The 17,718-nt window shown below is 48.3% G+C and overlaps 1 protein-coding gene across 5 annotated transcripts in view; it reads right to left on the bottom strand.

The window, feature by feature from the left end:
• PEMT (phosphatidylethanolamine N-methyltransferase) overlaps window positions 1–4,620 on the bottom strand; it is a 96,451-nt gene extending 91,831 nt beyond the window's left edge. For 2 of the 5 annotated variants that reach the window (XM_084641283.1, XM_084641287.1), the window contains exon 1: window positions 4,039–4,274. In XM_084641283.1, the coding sequence (XP_084497409.1) occupies window positions 4,039–4,110 (72 nt within the window). In that variant the 5' untranslated portion in view covers window positions 4,111–4,274. Of the gene's footprint in view, window positions 1–1,726; window positions 1,889–3,107; window positions 3,151–4,038; window positions 4,275–4,540 lie in introns of those variants that run through there. The other 3 variants (XM_084641284.1, XM_084641285.1, XM_084641286.1) reach the window with 3 other exon arrangements.
• Window positions 4,621–17,718: the final 13,098 nt, after the last annotated feature.

Below are 17,718 nucleotides of genomic sequence, written 5' to 3'. Positions count from 1 at the left end.
GGCACCAGGCCTGCTCCATTACTGCCGACACGTCTTCCTTCCTCCTAACTCCTACCAGCAAGCTGCACTCCATGTCAGCCACCATCTGCCACTCCTCTCCAAGCCTCCTTGCTGCCCCCAAAAAGGTCAGATCCATAGGACCAGAACCTGCAGAGCCTGGGACAACTGGCGTTCCTGCATCACCGCTGGAGGCCATGCAGAGCCACACCCAAGGAGCACTGTAGAAGTTAGGCACCCCAGGAAGTGCTGCCCAAAGGATCAGAGCAACAGCACCCTCTGGCCTTCTGATTGGCCCATGTTCTCTATTTAACTCTGGAGGCCAGCCCCAGGAAGTTGTCTGGGTAACCACGAAGAGGTCTAGCTTGCTAGGATTCCACACCTCCGGTCTCCAACCCGAGCCTCACTCGGACCCGGACCCTTTCCTATCAATCCTAGCTCTACCGATTACTGTACGGTGGCCAGGTGCCCAGTTTTGCACCTAAAAGTCCAGTCAAAAAGGGGACCTGACAGTGTCCAGTCAGATCTACTGACCGGACACCCAAAGCCCGGTTACTGATGGGGGGGAGGCGCCAGGTCATCACCTTCACCAGCCCCTACTCAGCCAGGGCCGCCTCCTACCTTCATCAGGTGGCTGCAGCTCCCAGACCTGGTTCCACAGGCAAGTCCCTCCTGACCCGGGCAGAGCGGGTGGGAAGGGAAAAGCAGGGAGTGATGGGGGCAGACAGGGGTAGGGCCCTGAGGTGGGGCAAGGGTGGGTCCTCAGAGGGAAAAGGCAGGGCAGGGGAGGGTCTAGCACTCCTGCGGGAGTGTCCGGTTTTTAAATATTACCAAGTTGGCAACCCTAGATTACTGTGATCCCTGCTGGCTGACCTTGTGGCGGTCCTTGACTTGTGGACACAAGGCTAGACCAGTCCTCCTTTCAGTCAAGTGTCTCCTTAAAAGACAAGGATTCTCAGCATTAACCAATGGTCCGTCTTCTAATAATCCAGTGCACAACATGTCTGGACTGTATGGTCTGTACCTAATTTAAATTCTAAGCCCTGAGGGGCAAGGACAGGGACTTCCTCTCCCCCCCATTTCATATAGCACTGAGCACCCCGTCAATACCTGACAAGCAACATCCTGGCTTGTTGACCTATTAACTCATTGTCAGTAACATCATTAATAGGAGGCTCAATTTCTTTTCTCCTCCAGAACCCATCAAATTCACTGCCGCCAACATGAAACAGATTTGGTTGTGCTTTCGCAGGCCAAGGGGGGGGAACTCATTCACAGACTCATAGATATTAAGGTCAGAAGGGACCATTATGATCATCTAGTCTGACCTCCTGCACAATGCAGGCCACAGAATCTCACTCACCCACTCCTGCAATAAACCTCTGACCTATGTCTGAGCTACTGAAGTCCTCAAATCATGGTTTAAAGACTTCAAGGAGCAGAGAATCCTCCAGCAAGTGACCCATGCCCCATGCTGCAGAGGAAGGCAAAAAACCCCCAGGGCCTCTTCCAATCTGCCCTGGAGGAAAATTCCTTCTCGACCCCAAATATGGCAATCAGCTGAACCCTGAGCATGTGGGCAAGATTCACGAGCCAGATCCTCAGGAAAGAATTCTCTGTAGTAACTCAGATCCCTCCCCTTCTAACATTCCATCACAGGCCACTGGGCCTATTTACCATGAATAGTTAAAGATCAATTAATTGCCAAAATCATGTTACCCCATCATACCTTCTCCTCCATAAACTTATCAAGCTTAATCTTGAAGCCAGATAGGTCTTTTGCCCCCACTGCGTCCCTTGGAAGGCTGTTCCAGAACTTCACTCCTCTGATGGTTAGAAACCTTCGTCTAATTTCAAGTCATTAGGACGGTGTCTCTCCAAGGGGTTTGTACTGTTATGAAATTAAAACAAACGCAGCACAATCTGAACTCGGCACCACATCAGTCACTAAGTAACTGTATGTGTAAGACAAGAAAGACTCATGTCAGCAAAAGGGCTGTTCACTTTCCTCCCAAAGATAGCAACAGAAATCATAGACACTGCAGGATTTGCAAAGGGGCGCTCTAAAAAAGGGGGATAGAAGAGTTGAAACAGGGCCTAGATTATACTATGGCTCTGCCCAAAGGCCTGGATCAAGACCAGGGCCCTGCTGTGTTAGGCGCTGTACAGACACAGGCCCTGATCCAGCATCAGACCATGCACTGTACAAAGAGCGGGGGCACTCTTGTAACGGGTCACTGCATTGATGTCAGTGAGGCTGCTGTAGACTCAGCAGTCCATCCATTGTAAGATCATGGCCCTAGAGGTAGACATGGTCCCTGCCTTGATGAATTTACAATTTAAAAAGGCAAATATCATAGAAAGGATAGGGGAAGAGGATCACATTTTTGCACACGTGCTATTCTTTATTTCGTTTAGTAATTACACAGATAAGTAACAGCTTTCCCCAGTTGCTCCTCAGCCAAGCCACTGGATAATTTTTTGTAAACATTATGCTGGGAGTCACACTTCAGTTATAGGAGTGCTGGAAAAACCAGGTACGCTAAATGGAGTGGATTCTCAGTGCCCATCTAAAGCGGCCTTGGCTCGGACTCTGATTCTACTCCCATTGGGCTCGACTGTCTAAGTCATTTATAAGGCAATAGTACCTAAAATATACACAGTAGACCACACTGAGCCCTGGAATAGATGGATGTACCTCCACTGAAGTTAAGGGAGTTCCGTATCCAGGTAAATATTGAAACTAGCACCCTAAAAGGTCACTGAAATAAAGGGTGAAATAGTGTGTGACTAGCTTTGTAGGCAATGAAAATACCACAACTACTCACAGATATATCTATGCACAGGGAAGAACTAAATATACCCTGGAGATTTCTTCCAACACAAACAAACATGAAAGCAGACACACAGTTTCCTAAAGCCGGAGCGTAGCATTCACCAGACGCACACTGGTTTGTTTTCAGCATAGTTTGATGAAGTAACATATGGTTTGTGTGACACAGCGCTCCTGCTTTCACATTTTTGCTCATCTTTACAACAATCCATGTTACAGCATGCCCGTCTGCAGCAATACGGGGTTCCAACTACCGAGAGCCCCAAATAACACTCACCGAAGTCAGCAGGACTGGAGAGTGCTCAGCAGCTCACAAGCAGGAGGATGGCCTATAACAGCTGAGAAAACAACCTCCCCCTCCTCCCTGCTTTGAGTCTCAATACGGAGCAAAGCAGCTGCAAGAATTACAATGTAAACACAAGACACAATACTCTGCCAAAATGTGGTCAGATCATTTTAGGAATGTTCACTCCTCCTAAACCACTGACATTTGCAATAACACGGGAGTGGGGTGAGGTGAGGCACTAAGAGCAGTGCTTCCATACAAATTGTTATTAAACTCTTCAGAAAGACTTCTGAAAGAGACAAAAAATACCTTGGCTATTAATGGCTTAGTTGTAACTGCCAGAGCACTGATAGCAAAAGCAAATGATGTGAGGTCAACATAACCCCAAAGCAGCAGCTAATGACAGATAAAGGCCCTTTCCCTCCACCGCCTCCCACTAAAGCCGAGCTGGTCCCGAGCTGGTCCCTAGCCCTGCACCAATTTCAAAGGAACAACAGGCAGGGGGAAGAGAGGGAGGAGAAGATATTTATCAGTGCAGCTCTGCACAGAACATAAGAACGCTGATGGATGACAATATTTTTGTATGTTAGTGTCAGGTCATAACTATGATTCCTACAGTCAGATTCTGTTGTGCAAAACAGTCTAGTTAACACAGCTGCCTCACACAGAACTGCCCCTGATTTTACCTATTTATCCCTAAATCAGGAAGTACAAACTGAAATCCACTGACAGACTAACTGCCTGACCCCACCCCTGGGTGTGTGTGTCAATGTTACAGACCAGGGAAGCTAGTTAATGCACACCATTAGCTGCTCTCCAAGCCCTAGATTTAAATCCTAGCGAATGAAAGCACGTCTCGTGCTTCCCCCACCACACACACAAAACCACTGCACAAATGAACAGCAAAATTTGCAACCAATACCTTGCTATAATCCAAATTACTCAGTCCTCCACAGCAGTCCAAGTGGGATGGCAAAGCACCACCTGCCAGCATTCAAAGTTCAGCTTATCTCCTAAACTGACCAGGCCCTGAGCCTTTTATAACCTGTGTGGACACAAGCCATGCCCAGGCTGGGGGTGAGGGGCATTCAGTGGAACCTCTGGACGCCCTCACCCCCTGATCAGCTGTGACAGCCCTTCCCCCCCAGCAAGCACCCAGCCCTGCTTCCTGGTTATCACTTTAAACCCTGCCAGGGCATTCTGGGAAGTGTAGTTTCCTCCACCCAGGCTTCCCAGCGGCTTCTGTGCAGAGAACTACAAGGCCCAGAGGATGCAGGGCGGCTGAGTGCTCCGCAAAAGCCTCCAGGCTCAGAGCAGCATGTTCCAGGGCAGCTGAGCTCCAGCCAATTCTCCCCTGGGTTGGAGCCACTGGCCCCAGGGAGTCAGGCCAGGGCAGGAGGGAAATTAAGTTGGGAATCACTGACCTTTTTTAGTGGGGTGCCACTTTCTGCCGGCCGGAGGGGTTTGGTGGGGCTCTGGCAAGGCAAGGCTGCGCTGGACTTCGCCCTGGGGTTAGGCAGTCGTCCAGTGGCGTGGCGGTCACGACCAGTGCCAGGGAGGAGGGGGCAGATCGATAGGTCCTTCCCAAAGTCTACAGCCAAGCCGGGGCTTTCATCCCTCTTTATCAGTGTCAGCTCAGGACAGGGACCATGCCTCCGAACGTGCCTGCGTGGCCCTTAGTCCAACGGGGCCGATCCTGATTGGCGCCCTTCCGCAACACAAGACGGTTGATCCTGTGAGGGGACCACCCCTCTCCTCTGGTATTGATTTCAAGGGTTGCTGTGGCTGGTTCTCGGCCCCTCCCAGGGTGCGGCCGGGGCCTGATCTGGTGGTTTTATAGGCAGGGCCGGAGTTATGTTTTGCAAGACCCCATGCACAGTGAGAAGAGCAGGGTCCTATCCATCTCTCAACAGAGCAGCACAAACCTCGCTCCAAGCCCCCGCACTATCCTTAGGCTGAGGTGGGGGGAACCTGTTATAGGTGGTGCCATGCCAGTTTCCTTGCACCTAACAAGGCACCGAAGAGCTTTGATTTGTGTAAGAGTTGTATTTATACATGACGTTCCTGCATGGGCTGGGGAAAGTCCGGGCAGAAAAGCTAGGGTTGAAGGGAGCCAAGGCTGCAGGAGTGGGAAGCCACCACAAAAGGGCTGGAGCTCGGGTGCAAGGGAAGCCAGACAAACATCCAGGGCTGTAGAGCAGCGGGGGGGGAAGCCCCGCAAAATTCCAAATTTGCAGACATAGCTAAATGGCACAGCACAGAGCCGGACACCTGCAAGTGGATCCTTGCACTGTGCAGAGCCCAGCTGAGACAGTGGGGAGCTGGGCTCGGCTCCTGGAGCTGCCTTCTATACCCAGGGACTCCATGCTCCAACCTCATACATCCAGGGCCCCTAGGGACAGAGGGCAGCCTCACCCAGCCCCCCCACTACCTCAGAGTCCTACAGCTCATCCCTTCTGGGCTGTGTAACATTCCTCCCTGACAATCTGTTCCTAAAGACACTGAAGACAGAAGCAAGGAGACCCACCCCAAACTAATAGGCCTATTCAGACCTGCAATATATACGGCCATAGCATAATCCCTGCACTTCCAGACAGGGTCTGCATGTCCATTAGGCAGGCTCAAGACAGTCAAAGATGCCTTTTCTTTAATTTATGGCAATGCCTACAACCTATATTTAGCATTCGCTTCGGAATCAGAAGCGTCAGCAAACACATACAGCGTTCCATCTGGCACAATGCGAGCTGGTGACAAAAACCTATTTTATTATGGATAAAATTCAGATCCACCAAGTCTGAGCTATTTTAAGGAAGATTCATTCATTTTTTATATATTCCTGCTACTATCTATGGCATTTTGGCTAAAGACAGCTGGGTATAGTTCCCTGAGCCCACCAGTTCTGCTTCTGAAGAAGTCACATCGCCAACAGTGATCAGATCGGGTGGGACTCATGCACTCAAATTCTCTGGTTGCCCCTTCAATTTCTAAAGAATTTAAGTTTTTACTTAATAAAAAGTTTAGCCCTTGTAGTTAAAAAAGAAACCTGAATTTGACTAGAATCATTGCTGTCTGCCTGAGTCTGCAGAGTGACAGGCTGAAACCATACACACGTATATAAATATACTCTAAATTGGGTGTTCACTCTGAAGCCTAATGGTGATAATTGGAATGTCAACATTGTTAGCTGTTTCACTGTGAATTCTTTCAACAGAAACATTCAGCTACTCTGAATTGTAAGTGAAATTTAGGGTTGTGGTCGCAGCTTGAGTAGAGACCCACCAATATATCCCCCTCCACTGGTTGCTACAAAGGAAGCGCCTCTCCCCGCACACAAGAGGGGAAGCATTAGGAAAGATTGTAGGAAAAGAAGCCCCCAAAACCATGAAGGACACACCACCACATGAACTGGCAGCATCAGTGCTCTTAACAGTCTAGGGAAGGCTGGGAATCCTCTTCCAGGAGGAAAAATGTAGGTTTATGAATCAGTGCCCCATCCATAGCCAGCCAAAAGGAAGTCGTGTTTGGCATTCTAAAGGCATATACAACAGTGGGCATTATGTAAAGACGACCCTAGCTGATGAGGAGCCTGACTGCAAGTTGTGCTGTCACATCAGACTCCTTAGCCGCTACTGGCACAAGAGTGATGAAAAATATTTTATAAAACAGTGACACTGTCAGGAACCCACAGTTACAGCCACCACAGTCATCACAAGAGACAGCACCCGCGACCTTCGGCTCTGAAAACACAGACCCTCTTGCTTGGATCAGTAAGGTTCTCCAATAGCTATAGAAACATTCTGACTTGTACCACTTCTGGGCAGTAGCAGGCAAGGTAGACACAAACACTTGGGCGCATCTGTCTACAGTGGGACACATTCGCCAAGTCAATAGTTCTACATGATATCAGGATGCCATGGATGGGGATGAGGCATTGGCTTCATCCAAGGATACACATGAGGATCCAATGCCTGGACAGTATGGTGATGTGGGTGCGACATAAGAATAAGAACCTGAACAGAATAACCTCACTGCTCATCCAGTACTGCTCATGTGTATGCTGCCAGTCGGACTCTGTCCCAAGAGGTATGAGATAGAACCACTTAGCACCACATTGCTGCCCTGTGCCAACCAGCCAGAGCCCTCATGGCTCACATGGGCATTCAGTGCTAAGTACAGGGAGAGGTGAAAGGACACCATAGGGGGAGATCCCTGCAGTAGTCCTTTTAGTAGCCCAGATTCCTGGAGAGGAAATGAGATCCAGTGTGTGGGGCACAATACTGGAAGTCAGGAGACCTGAGATTTAGTCCTAGCTCTGCCACTGACCTCTTCTGTGACCTTGGGCAAGTCACTTCACTTCTGTTTCCCCATCTCATTTTGTCCAAGTTGCTCCTTTTGGACCTGGGCAGCTAGTCAAAGTCCAGGGCCCTGGGATGTTCCAGCTGGGTGTAGAAATTAATGACATCTGTTTTTTTCTTTAATGCCATCTTGTTTAAAGTCCTGCTTCTCTGCCCGCAGGAGAAACCAGGAACCAAAGGACCAGTTTCCTAGCTTACAGCCCCAAGTCTCTTTAGCCAAGAACCCAAATGGTGTCTCTAGCTTTTTCCAGGGTCGCACGATAGTCACAGGGTATTGCTTGGCTTTCGGGCCTTTTTCCTCTGCCTCCCTCTCAGTTTCTAACTTCTGCCTTTTCACACACAGAGAACTCACACAATACTCAGCAAAAACTTAAGTCTTCTGCCCACTCAGTCCAAACATCTGGGTGGGTTCAAAAGCTCTTTTTTTCTTGGGGTCAGGTGGTGATGGGATGGGGAGCTTCTGATTAACTCATCTGGAAAGTTATGTTAATTGAAGGGTGTGTTCGCACCCAATCTCAATGAGGTTTTAACACCACATAAGGTTTCAGAGTCTGTTTAGACAGTAAGATCGTCAGGAAGGAACTGTCTAGTGGCCATGTGTGTGCACATGTACAGCACCTAGCACAATGGGGGACCTGATCTTGCTTGGGGCCCTTTAGACACTACTAGAATACAAATAATAATGATGGACCTGATCCAAAGCTCATTACAGTCAGGGAGACTCTCACTGATTTCAGTGGGCTATAGAGCAGGCTGTAGGACAGACGTGTGGGCTGGGATAGATGTGGGGCAAATCCCATTAGACTTGGCTCTGCCCTGAAGCCAGTTCCAGTCCGGTCACCTCAGCTACGTTTTCCTGTCCTAATATTTAGCACTTCCCTAGCACCCTCCACGTGAGGCTCTCAAAGCCCACTGGATTCTGCCTTGTCACCCTTCTGAAGCCTTAGCAGGTCAGTAGCCTGATTTTCAAGAAGGGCATGAAATCAATGGGACCTGCAGGCACCCACCAGCTCTGAAAACCAGGCCCTCAGTGACATGCCAGGGTCCTCTGTGGCAGAGTCAGGAATCAAACCCAGGCCCCCAGCTCCCTGCTTTAACCACAAGACCTCAGCCAGGAAGCCCTGGGGTTCCTCAGCCAACCAGCGAGTGCAGAGGAGGCTAATACTTGTGTTATGGTTGGAAGGCCACTTCCCCACTGGCAGGGATGTGGCATGGTGACAGAGACAACCCAAAAGCCTGGATTAGGAACCAAACAGGCAGCTGCAAGAACTTCAGCTGCGCTGGAACTGGCTGAAACACAGTCTTGCCACCGGGCCGACTGGGTTGTGAAGAAGCAGGGGCAAGGAAATGTGTCAGGAGTGAGCTCTCCCGGGATTTCCCTTAATCCCAGCGCACTGTCTAGTCTTTTGTTAGAGCGTTTACCACATAGCAAGGGAATGGTGTATCCAAAGCCAGGCCCCTACCCACCTCAGCCAGCTTAGACTTTTTATCCTGATTCTCTGACATACCCTGACAGCTGGTAACAAAACAAAGAGGCTCTTCTTACTTAGTCTGATCCTTCCTTGTCTATTGCCAGTCATGTTTTCTTCTGTTTTTTCAACTTTCCTTCCCCACGAGCAGAGGCTGAAAGCTCAGCCCCTCTGAATCTCTCTACAGTTTGAACACTCAACGCACCATTTAAATTCCCATTACGGCCCCTGAGAGGTCGTTGATGAAAACGGAATGGAATTGCAGGTGCTCACGTGGGTGAGAAAATTATGCGGCCATTAGCGGCACTACTGAACTGGCCTGGCAAAGGGAAGACAGCAAACACAAAGTGATGTTTTGCTGCTATAATGTCAAGAGAAATAAGCCGCTCCCTTTATTTAAGTTTGTTCATTGGCCTCTGGAGCTAATGGCTGTCAGTACAGTAGGCATAAGCTCAAAGGTGGACTTGGCCAGGCATCTGTCTCACAACCACTTGTCGTTACCAGCCAGCCAGAACTAAACAGCTCGACTGCCAAAAGTGTCCTTGCTGGCTGCCCTGAACCCAGGGTCTAGTGAACAGGTGTGTGTGTTTGTGGGGTGGCGGGGGTTGGGGGGAATGCAGTGCAAAGGCAGGAGCCCTTGACTGAAGGCCCTTCTTCACAGCCACAGGTAAAGAAATCCTGGGGTTGACTGCAACAACTACCAGGTGGATCTCAGTCATGGCAATGGAGCACAACGGGCCTGTCCGCACTAGAAAGATGCCCCTTTGCTGATAAAGGCTATGTAGCAGGGCAAGCCCTGGACAGACAGGCAGGCCCATGCTGTTGACAGAAGAGGAAGATCCTGGCCCAGGGGCTTTGTTTCAGCTTGCAGTATAAAGAACTCGTGGCCTTGACCCTCCTCACAGAAGCGTGCTTCAAAGTAGAGCTGGCTGATAAGAGACAGTTTCACCAGAATTTTCCAATTCACAAAAGTCGACACATTTCACAGAGGTGGCTTAATTTCAAGGAAATCCCCCCCCAGAATCCAGGCAGGTTTCCAAGCCTGCCTGCTTTCCTACCAGCTCAGCCACCTGCCTTTGGTCAGCTGACCAGGAGCCAGAAAACCCATTCCCAAGCTCATGGCTCGTCAGCTACCTGGAATCTGAGTAACCCCAGGACAGCCCACTAAGTGGGCTCTGTTTCACAGAGAATTTCAAAGTGTTGTGTTTTCCATTCCGAATCAGAACCCAAACTTCCAGATCCTCCACAAAACAGAATCCTCAGAGCTGCACTCTAAACATTTACAAAGCAAAGTCAAGTCACTTCATTTACCTAAAGCATTCAGCGAGCACCAGGCTTAATTTGTAATGAAAGAGGTGCCGGGGCTGGAGCAATTTTTTTATTTTCAAAACTGACACAGCAAGCCCAGAGGTGCCAGGGCTATGAACCGCCAAGCCCAGAGGTGCTGGGGCTCAGCCCTGGAACAAATCAAGCACTGGGCGAGCCCCATCAGCATAACCTACTTCCTTTCAGGTCTCTCTAAACTTAGAGCCTTGCATAATGACAGGTTTCAGAGTAACAGCCGTGTTAGTCTGTATTCGCAAAAAGAAAAGGAGGACTTGTGGCACCTTAGAGACTAACCAATTTATTAGAGCATAAGCTTTCGTGAGCTACAGCTCACTTCCTCAGATGCATATCGTGGAAACTGCAGCAGGCTTTATATATACACAGAGAATATGAAACAATACCTATTCCCACCCCACTGTCCTGCTGGTAATAGCTTATCTAAAGTGATCATCAGGTGGGCCATTTCCAGCACAAATCCAGGTTTTCTCACCCTCCACCCCCCCACACAAATTCACTCTCCTGCTGGTGATAGCCCATCCAAAGTGACAACTCTTTACACAATGTGCATGACAATCAAGTTGGGCTATTTCCTGCACAAATCCAGGTTTTCTCACATCCCCCCCACCCCCATACACACACAAACTCACTCTCCTGCTGGTAATAGCTCCTCCAAACTGACCACTCTTCAAGTTAAAATCCAAGTTAAACCAGAACATCTGGGGGGGGAGGGGGGTAGGAAAAAACAAGAGGAAACAGGCTACCTTGCATAATGACTTAGCCACTCCAAGTCTCTATTTAAGCCTAAATTAATAGTATCCAATTTGCAAATGAATTCCAATTCAGCAGTTTCTCGCTGGAGTCTGGATTTGAAGTTTTTTTGTTTTAAGATAGCGACCTTCATGTCTGTGATCGCGTGACCAGAGAGATTGAAGTGTTCTCCGACTGGTTTATGAATGTTATAATTCTTGACATCTGATTTGTGTCCATTTGGTCGCTATCTTAAAACAAAAAAACTTCAAATCCAGACTCCAGCGAGAAACTGCTGAATTGGAATTCATTTGCAAATTGGATACTATTAATTTAGGCTTAAATAGAGACTTGGAGTGGCTAAGTCATTATGCAAGGTAGCCTGTTTCCTCTTGTTTTTTCCTCCCCCCCCCCCGATGTTCTGGTTTAACTTGAAGAGTGGTCAGTTTGGATGAGCTATTACCAGCAGGAGAGTGAGTTTGTGTGTGTATGGGGGTGGGGGGAATGTGAGAAAACCTGGATTTATGCAGGAAATAGCCCAACTTGATTGTCATGCACATTGTGTAAAGAGTTGTCACTTTGGATGGGCTATCACCAGCAGGAGAGTGAATTTGTGTGGGGGGGTGGAGGGTGAGAAAACCTGGATTTGTGCTGGAAATGGCCCACCTGATGATCACTTTAGATAAGCTATTACCAGCAGGACAGTGGGGTTGGAGGAGGTATTGTTTCATATTCTCTGTGTATATATAAAGCCTGCTGCAGTTTCCACGATATGCATCTGAGGAAGTGAGCTGTAGCTCACGAAAGCTTATGCTCTAATAAATTGGTTAGTCTCTAAGGTGCCACAAGTACTCCTTTTCTTTTTTCTAAACTTAGAGCAGATCAGGGTTTATACCCGTCCCTGATTTCCCAACATGCTTTGCCCCAGGCTAGGACTACAAAAAGGCTGCCAGGAAGGACTACATTTCCCAGCAAGCCTGCTTTCCTGGATCTTAGACCAGCTGGGAACTACCCTGAGCCAGCTTTGTCCATAACTACTGAGGGGAAGAGGAGTTCCCCAACCTGCCCTATTCACAGAACTCTGCCTTCAGGCCCAAAATCCAGAGGCAGCAGCAGGGCCATCTTCACTTGCTCCAGTCCGCTTCTGAGAGACCATCTCCTTCCCTAGGTGACTGCATGCCCTGGCGCCAAAAGGCAAACTTGCTGTGGAGTAATGCCAGACCCAGAGGGTTCCTCACAAGCTCTAAAGCGCCTGTGCTCCCAGTTACGCTCTTGTCATAAATATAAAGGGAAGAGTAAACACCTTTAAAATCCCTCCTGGCCAGAGGAAAAACCCTTTCACCTGTAAAGGGTTAAGAAGCTAAGATAACCTTGCTGGCACCTGACCAAAATGACCAATGAGGAGACAAGATACTTTCAAAGCTGGAGGGGGGAGAAACAAAGGGTCTCTGTCTGTGTGTTGTTTTGCCAGGAACAGAAAAGGAATGGAGTCTTAGGACTTAGTAAGTAATCTAGCTAGAGATGCGTTAGATTCTGTTTTGTTTAAATGGCTGATAAAATAAGCTGTGCTGAATGGAATGGATATAAGCTGTTGAGGAAGGACAGGCAGGGCAGAAAAGGTGAGGGAGTTGCACTGTATGTAAGAGAGCAGTATGACTGCTCAGAGCTCAGGTATGAAACTGCAGAAAAACTTGAGAGTCTCTGTATTAAGTTTAGATGTGTGAGCAACAAGGGTGATGTCGTGGTGGGAGTCTACTATAGACCACCGGACCAGGGGGATGAGGTGGACGAGGCTTTCTTCCGGCAACTCACAGAAGTTACTAGATCGCACGCCCTGGTTCTCATGGGAGACTTCAATCACCCTGATATCTGCTGGGAGAGCAATACAGCGGTGCACAGACAATCCAGGAAGTTTTTGGAAAATGTAGGGGACAATTTCCTGGTGCAAGTGCTGGAGGAACCAACTAGGGGCAGAGTTCTTCTTGACCTGCTGCTCACAAACCGGGAAGAATTAGTAGGGGAAGCAAAAGTGGATGAGAACCTGGGAGGAAGTGACCATGAGATGGTCGAGTTCAGGATCCTGACACAAGGAAGAAAGGAAAGCAGCAGAATACGGACCGTGGACTTCAGAAAAGCAGACTTTGACTCCCTCAGGGAACGGATGGGCAAGATCCCCTGGGAGAATAACATGAGGGGGGAAGGAGTCCAGGAGAGCTGGCTGTATTTTAAAGAATCCTTATTGAGGTTACAGGGACAAACCATCCCAATGTGTAGAAAGAATAGTAAATATGGCAGGCGACCAGCTTGGCTTAACAGTGAAATCCTTGCTGATCTTAAATACAAAAAAGAAGCTTACAAGAAGTGGAAGATTGGACAAATGACCAGGAATGAGTATAAAAATAATGCTCGGGCATGCAGGAGTGAAATCAGGAAGGCCAAATCACACCTGGAGTTGCAGCTAGCAAGAGATGTTAAGAGTAACAAGAAGGGTTTCTTCAGGTATGTTAGCAACAAGAAGAAAGTCAAGGAAAGTGTGGGCCCCTTACTGAATGAGGGAGGCAACCTAGTGACAGAGGATGTGGAAAAAGCTAATGTACTCAATGCTTTTTTTGCCTCTGTCTTCACGAACAAGGTCAGCTCCCAGACTGCTGCACTGGGCAGCACAGCATGGGGAGGAGGTGACCAGCCCTCTGTGGAGAAAGAAGTGGTTCAGGACTATTTAGAAAAGCTGGACGTGCAAAGTCCATGGAGCCGGATGCGTTGCATCCGAGAATGCTAAAGGAGTTGGCGGATGTAATTGCAGAGCCATTGGCCATTATCTTTGAAAACTCATGGCGACCGGGGGAAGTCCCAGACAACTGGTAAAGGCTAATATAGTGCCCATCTTTAAAAAAGGGAAGAAGGAGGATCCTGGGAACTACAGGCCAGTCAGCCTCACCTCAGTCCCTGGAAAAATCATGGAGAAGGTCCTCAAGGAATCAATTCTGAAGCACTTAGAGGAGAGGAAAGTGATCAGGAACAGTCAGCATGGATTCACCAAAGGCAAGACATGCTTGACTAATCTAATTGATTTCTAAGACGAGATAACTGACTCTGTGGATGAAGGGAAAGCAGTGGACATGTTCCTTGACTTTAGCAAAGCTTTTGACACTGTCTCCCACAGTATTCTTGCGAGCAAGTTAAAGAAGTATGGGCTGGATGAATGGACTATAAGGTGGATAGAAAGTTGGCTAGATTGTCAGGCTCAACAGGTAGTGATCAATGGCTCCATGTCTAGTTGGCAGCCGGTATCAAGTGGAGTGCCCCAAGGGTCGGTCCTGGGGCCGGTTTTGTGCAATATCTTCATAAATGATCTGGAGGATGGTGTGGATTGCACCCTCAGCAAGTTTGCAGATGACACTAAACTAGAAGGAGAGGTAGATACGCTGGAGGGTAGGAATAGGATACAGAGGGACCTAGACAAATTGGAGGATTGGGCCAAAAGAAATCTGATGAGGTTCGACAAGGACAAGTGCAGAGTCCTGCACTTAGGACGGAAGAATCCAATGCACCGCTACAGACTAGGGACCGAATGGCTAGGCAACAGTTCTGCAGAAAAGGACCTAGGGGTTACAGTGGACGAGAAGCTGGATATGAGTCAACAGTGTGCCCTTGTTGCCAAGAAGGCCAATGGCATTTTGGGATGTATAAGTAGGGGCATTGCCAGCAGATCGAGGGACGTGATCGTTCCCCTCTATTTGAAACTGGTGAGGCCTCATCTGGAGTACTGTGTCCAGTTTTGGGCCCCACACTACAAGGAGGATGTGGATAAATTGGAGAGAGTCCAGCGAAGGGCAACAAAAATGATTAGGGGACTGGAACACATGAGTTATGAGGAGAGGCTGAGAGAACTGGGGATGTTTAGTCTGCGGAAGAGAAGAATGAGGGGGGATTTGATAGCTGCTTTCAACTACCGGAAAGGAGGTTCCATCTCAGTAATAGCAGATGACAGAACAAGGAGTAATGGTCTCAAGTTGCAGTGGGGGAGATTTAGGTTGGATATTAGGAAAAACTTTTTCACTAGGAGGGTGGTGAAACACTGGAATGCGTTACCTAGGGAGGTGGTGGAATCTCCTTCCTTAGGAGTTTTTCAGGTCAGGCTTGACAAAGCCCTGGCTGGGATGATTTAATTGGGGATCGGTCCTGCTTTGAGCAGGGGGTTGGACTAGATGACCTCCTGAGGTCCCTTCCAATCCTGATATTCTATAATTCTATGAATGTATATTCCTGTTTTTGTGTCTTTTTGTAACTTAAGGTTTTGCCTAGAGGGATTCTCTATGTTTTGAATCTGATTACCCTATAAGGCATTTACCATCCTGATTTTACAGAGGTGATTCTTTTACTTCTATTAAAATTCTTCTTTTAAGAACCTGATTGCTTTTTCATTGTTCTTAAGATCCAAGGGTTTGGGTCTGTGTTCACCTATGCAAACTGGTGAGGATTTTTATCAAGCCTTCCCCAGGAAAGGGGGTGTAGGGTTTGAGAGGATTTTTGGGGGGAAAAGACATTTCCAAGTGGGCTCTTTCCCTGTTATATATTTGTTAGATGCTTGGTGATGGCAGCAATAAAGTCCAAGGGCAAAAGGTAAAATAGTTTGTACCTTGGGGAGCTTTTAACCTAAGCTGGTAAAAATAAGCTTAGGGGGTTTTCATGCAGGTCCCCACATCTGTATCCTAGAGTTCAGAGTGGGGAAGGAACCTTGACAGCTCTGTTTATACAATGAAGGATTTACCAGGGTAATTGGCGGACTGCTTCACTTGTACAGGTCATTAAGAATTAATTACCAGGTTTTCAGTGCTCCTTTATCAGTTTTATTGGGCTTGATAGTACTTGGCAATTTGGAACATACAATGCATGGGTGAGCTTCTGTTCAGACTTATCTGTGTAAATCTGGAGTATCTGCATCAGGGCAGATGCAGAGCTCAGTTATACTAGTGTAAATCTGGTGTAACAGCTCCTCATCCCTTCACTGCCACCTGCCCTCTGTTTCTTTAAAGGTACAGCGACGTGTATTATCCATTATCTGTGTATTATCCACCATGTATAGCCATTGACACAGAGATTAGCCTGGACAAAAACTGTTTCTGAATTCCCTAAAAGCTTATGATGTTCAAGTTCTGAAACTGGGCCTGAGTGAATGTATTTTGTTCATGTCTGCAGGCGTTATACTGGGCTGAATCGAAACCCAGATCCAAACACCCCTCGACTTTGGGGAGTTAGAGGTCTGGCTTTCATGGCTTGAGCCCAGCTCTAAATGAAACAGCAACCCTCAAACACAACACAGCTGGGGCTAAAGTGGGACTTTCACAAAGGGCTCTATGCATCACATGCAGACGGCTAGTTCCTGTGAAAGCCATGTCTCAGTAATTGCTGGAGACATTTGTGTTTGCGTCCACACTTCCTCCCAGGGCCCAGCTTTTCCACCTGGAAAACCATCATAGTGGTTCCTTGACAGCAAGAATAATGGATGAGAATTTGGATGGATTTCATAGGAGCCTGACACAGCCCCAACTGAAGTCATTGTGGGTTTTACCATTGACTCCTGTGGGAGCAGGACTGGGCCCTCCATGAGCAGTACCAAGGAGGACACAGTCATAGGAGTTATCTGGCCTCTGACTGGGCCAGGGCAGGAGGCTACGTTGGTGAGGGCCTTAGGCTATGTCTACACTACAGCGTATGTCAGCATAACTTATATCGCTCAGGGGTGTGAATAAATCACCCCCCTAAGCTATGTAAGCTACACCGACCAAATGCTCGTGTGCACAGCACTATGTTGGCAGGAGAAGCTTCTGCCGTTCATGGAGATGGTTTTATTATGCAATGGGAGAGCTCTCGCCCCTCAGCACAGAGCATCCTCACTAGACATGCTGCACTGAACATTTAGACACAGCCTTAGAAATGCACATAAAACAGATTGAGAAATCGCTGTCTGTTCATTCTTCCAAGAACACAGTCCTAGGGGCTGTGGGTGGCTGAGAATTAACAGGCAGCAGCAGCCCTCTAGTCCCACCCCGTGCAAGCTTCCTGCACCGGTTGCTGTGCGTGAGACCAGCACCAGGCCATTTCACTGGCACTGTTCAGGCCTGGGAGCCCTTGACATGAGGTGTATTTCTGGGAGAGGACATCTGCTGCTTTTAAGAACTCTTCACACCACTGCAGCAGCTTGGAGGGGCCCTAGGGCAATGGGGAATTGGACCTGTGGGCTCCATTATGCCTAAGGGCCTATAACCATGAAGTGACCCGCCTTTGTGCGGTGACGTTTAAAACGGTGCACTTTTCCAGGCTGCACAGAGCATATATTAAGCAACCCCCTGATATTCCCAGCCCTGCTGCATTCTCAGGTGACATAACACTGAATTTTTAAGTGACTGTCCGAGGCAGCGATTTTCTGAAGCCATATTGTAACGTGTCAGCTTTGATCATCTTCACTTGCCTTCGCCCTGTTAAATCCTCTCTGGTCTCCCCAAATGTCAGCTGTGCTGTTTTGTCTGCATCGTCGCTGATTTCACCACAGGGCCCCTGGCCACTTGTCTGTTTCACTGGACTAACATCAATTTGGCTCTACACAGCCCCATATGTGATGGCAGCTCCTAAAAAACGAATGATTGTTATTCAGTGATGCCCACTGCTCCTCAGGGTGCCCTGCGGTTGCTGTGGCAATGGGTG

The sequence above is a fragment of the Lepidochelys olivacea genome (assembly GCF_965140295.1).
Source record: "Lepidochelys olivacea isolate rLepOli2 genome assembly, chromosome: 10".
In the NCBI taxonomy this organism is placed as follows: Eukaryota; Metazoa; Chordata; order Testudines; family Cheloniidae; genus Lepidochelys; species Lepidochelys olivacea.
This window is presented reverse-complemented; position numbering and strand designations above follow the sequence as displayed.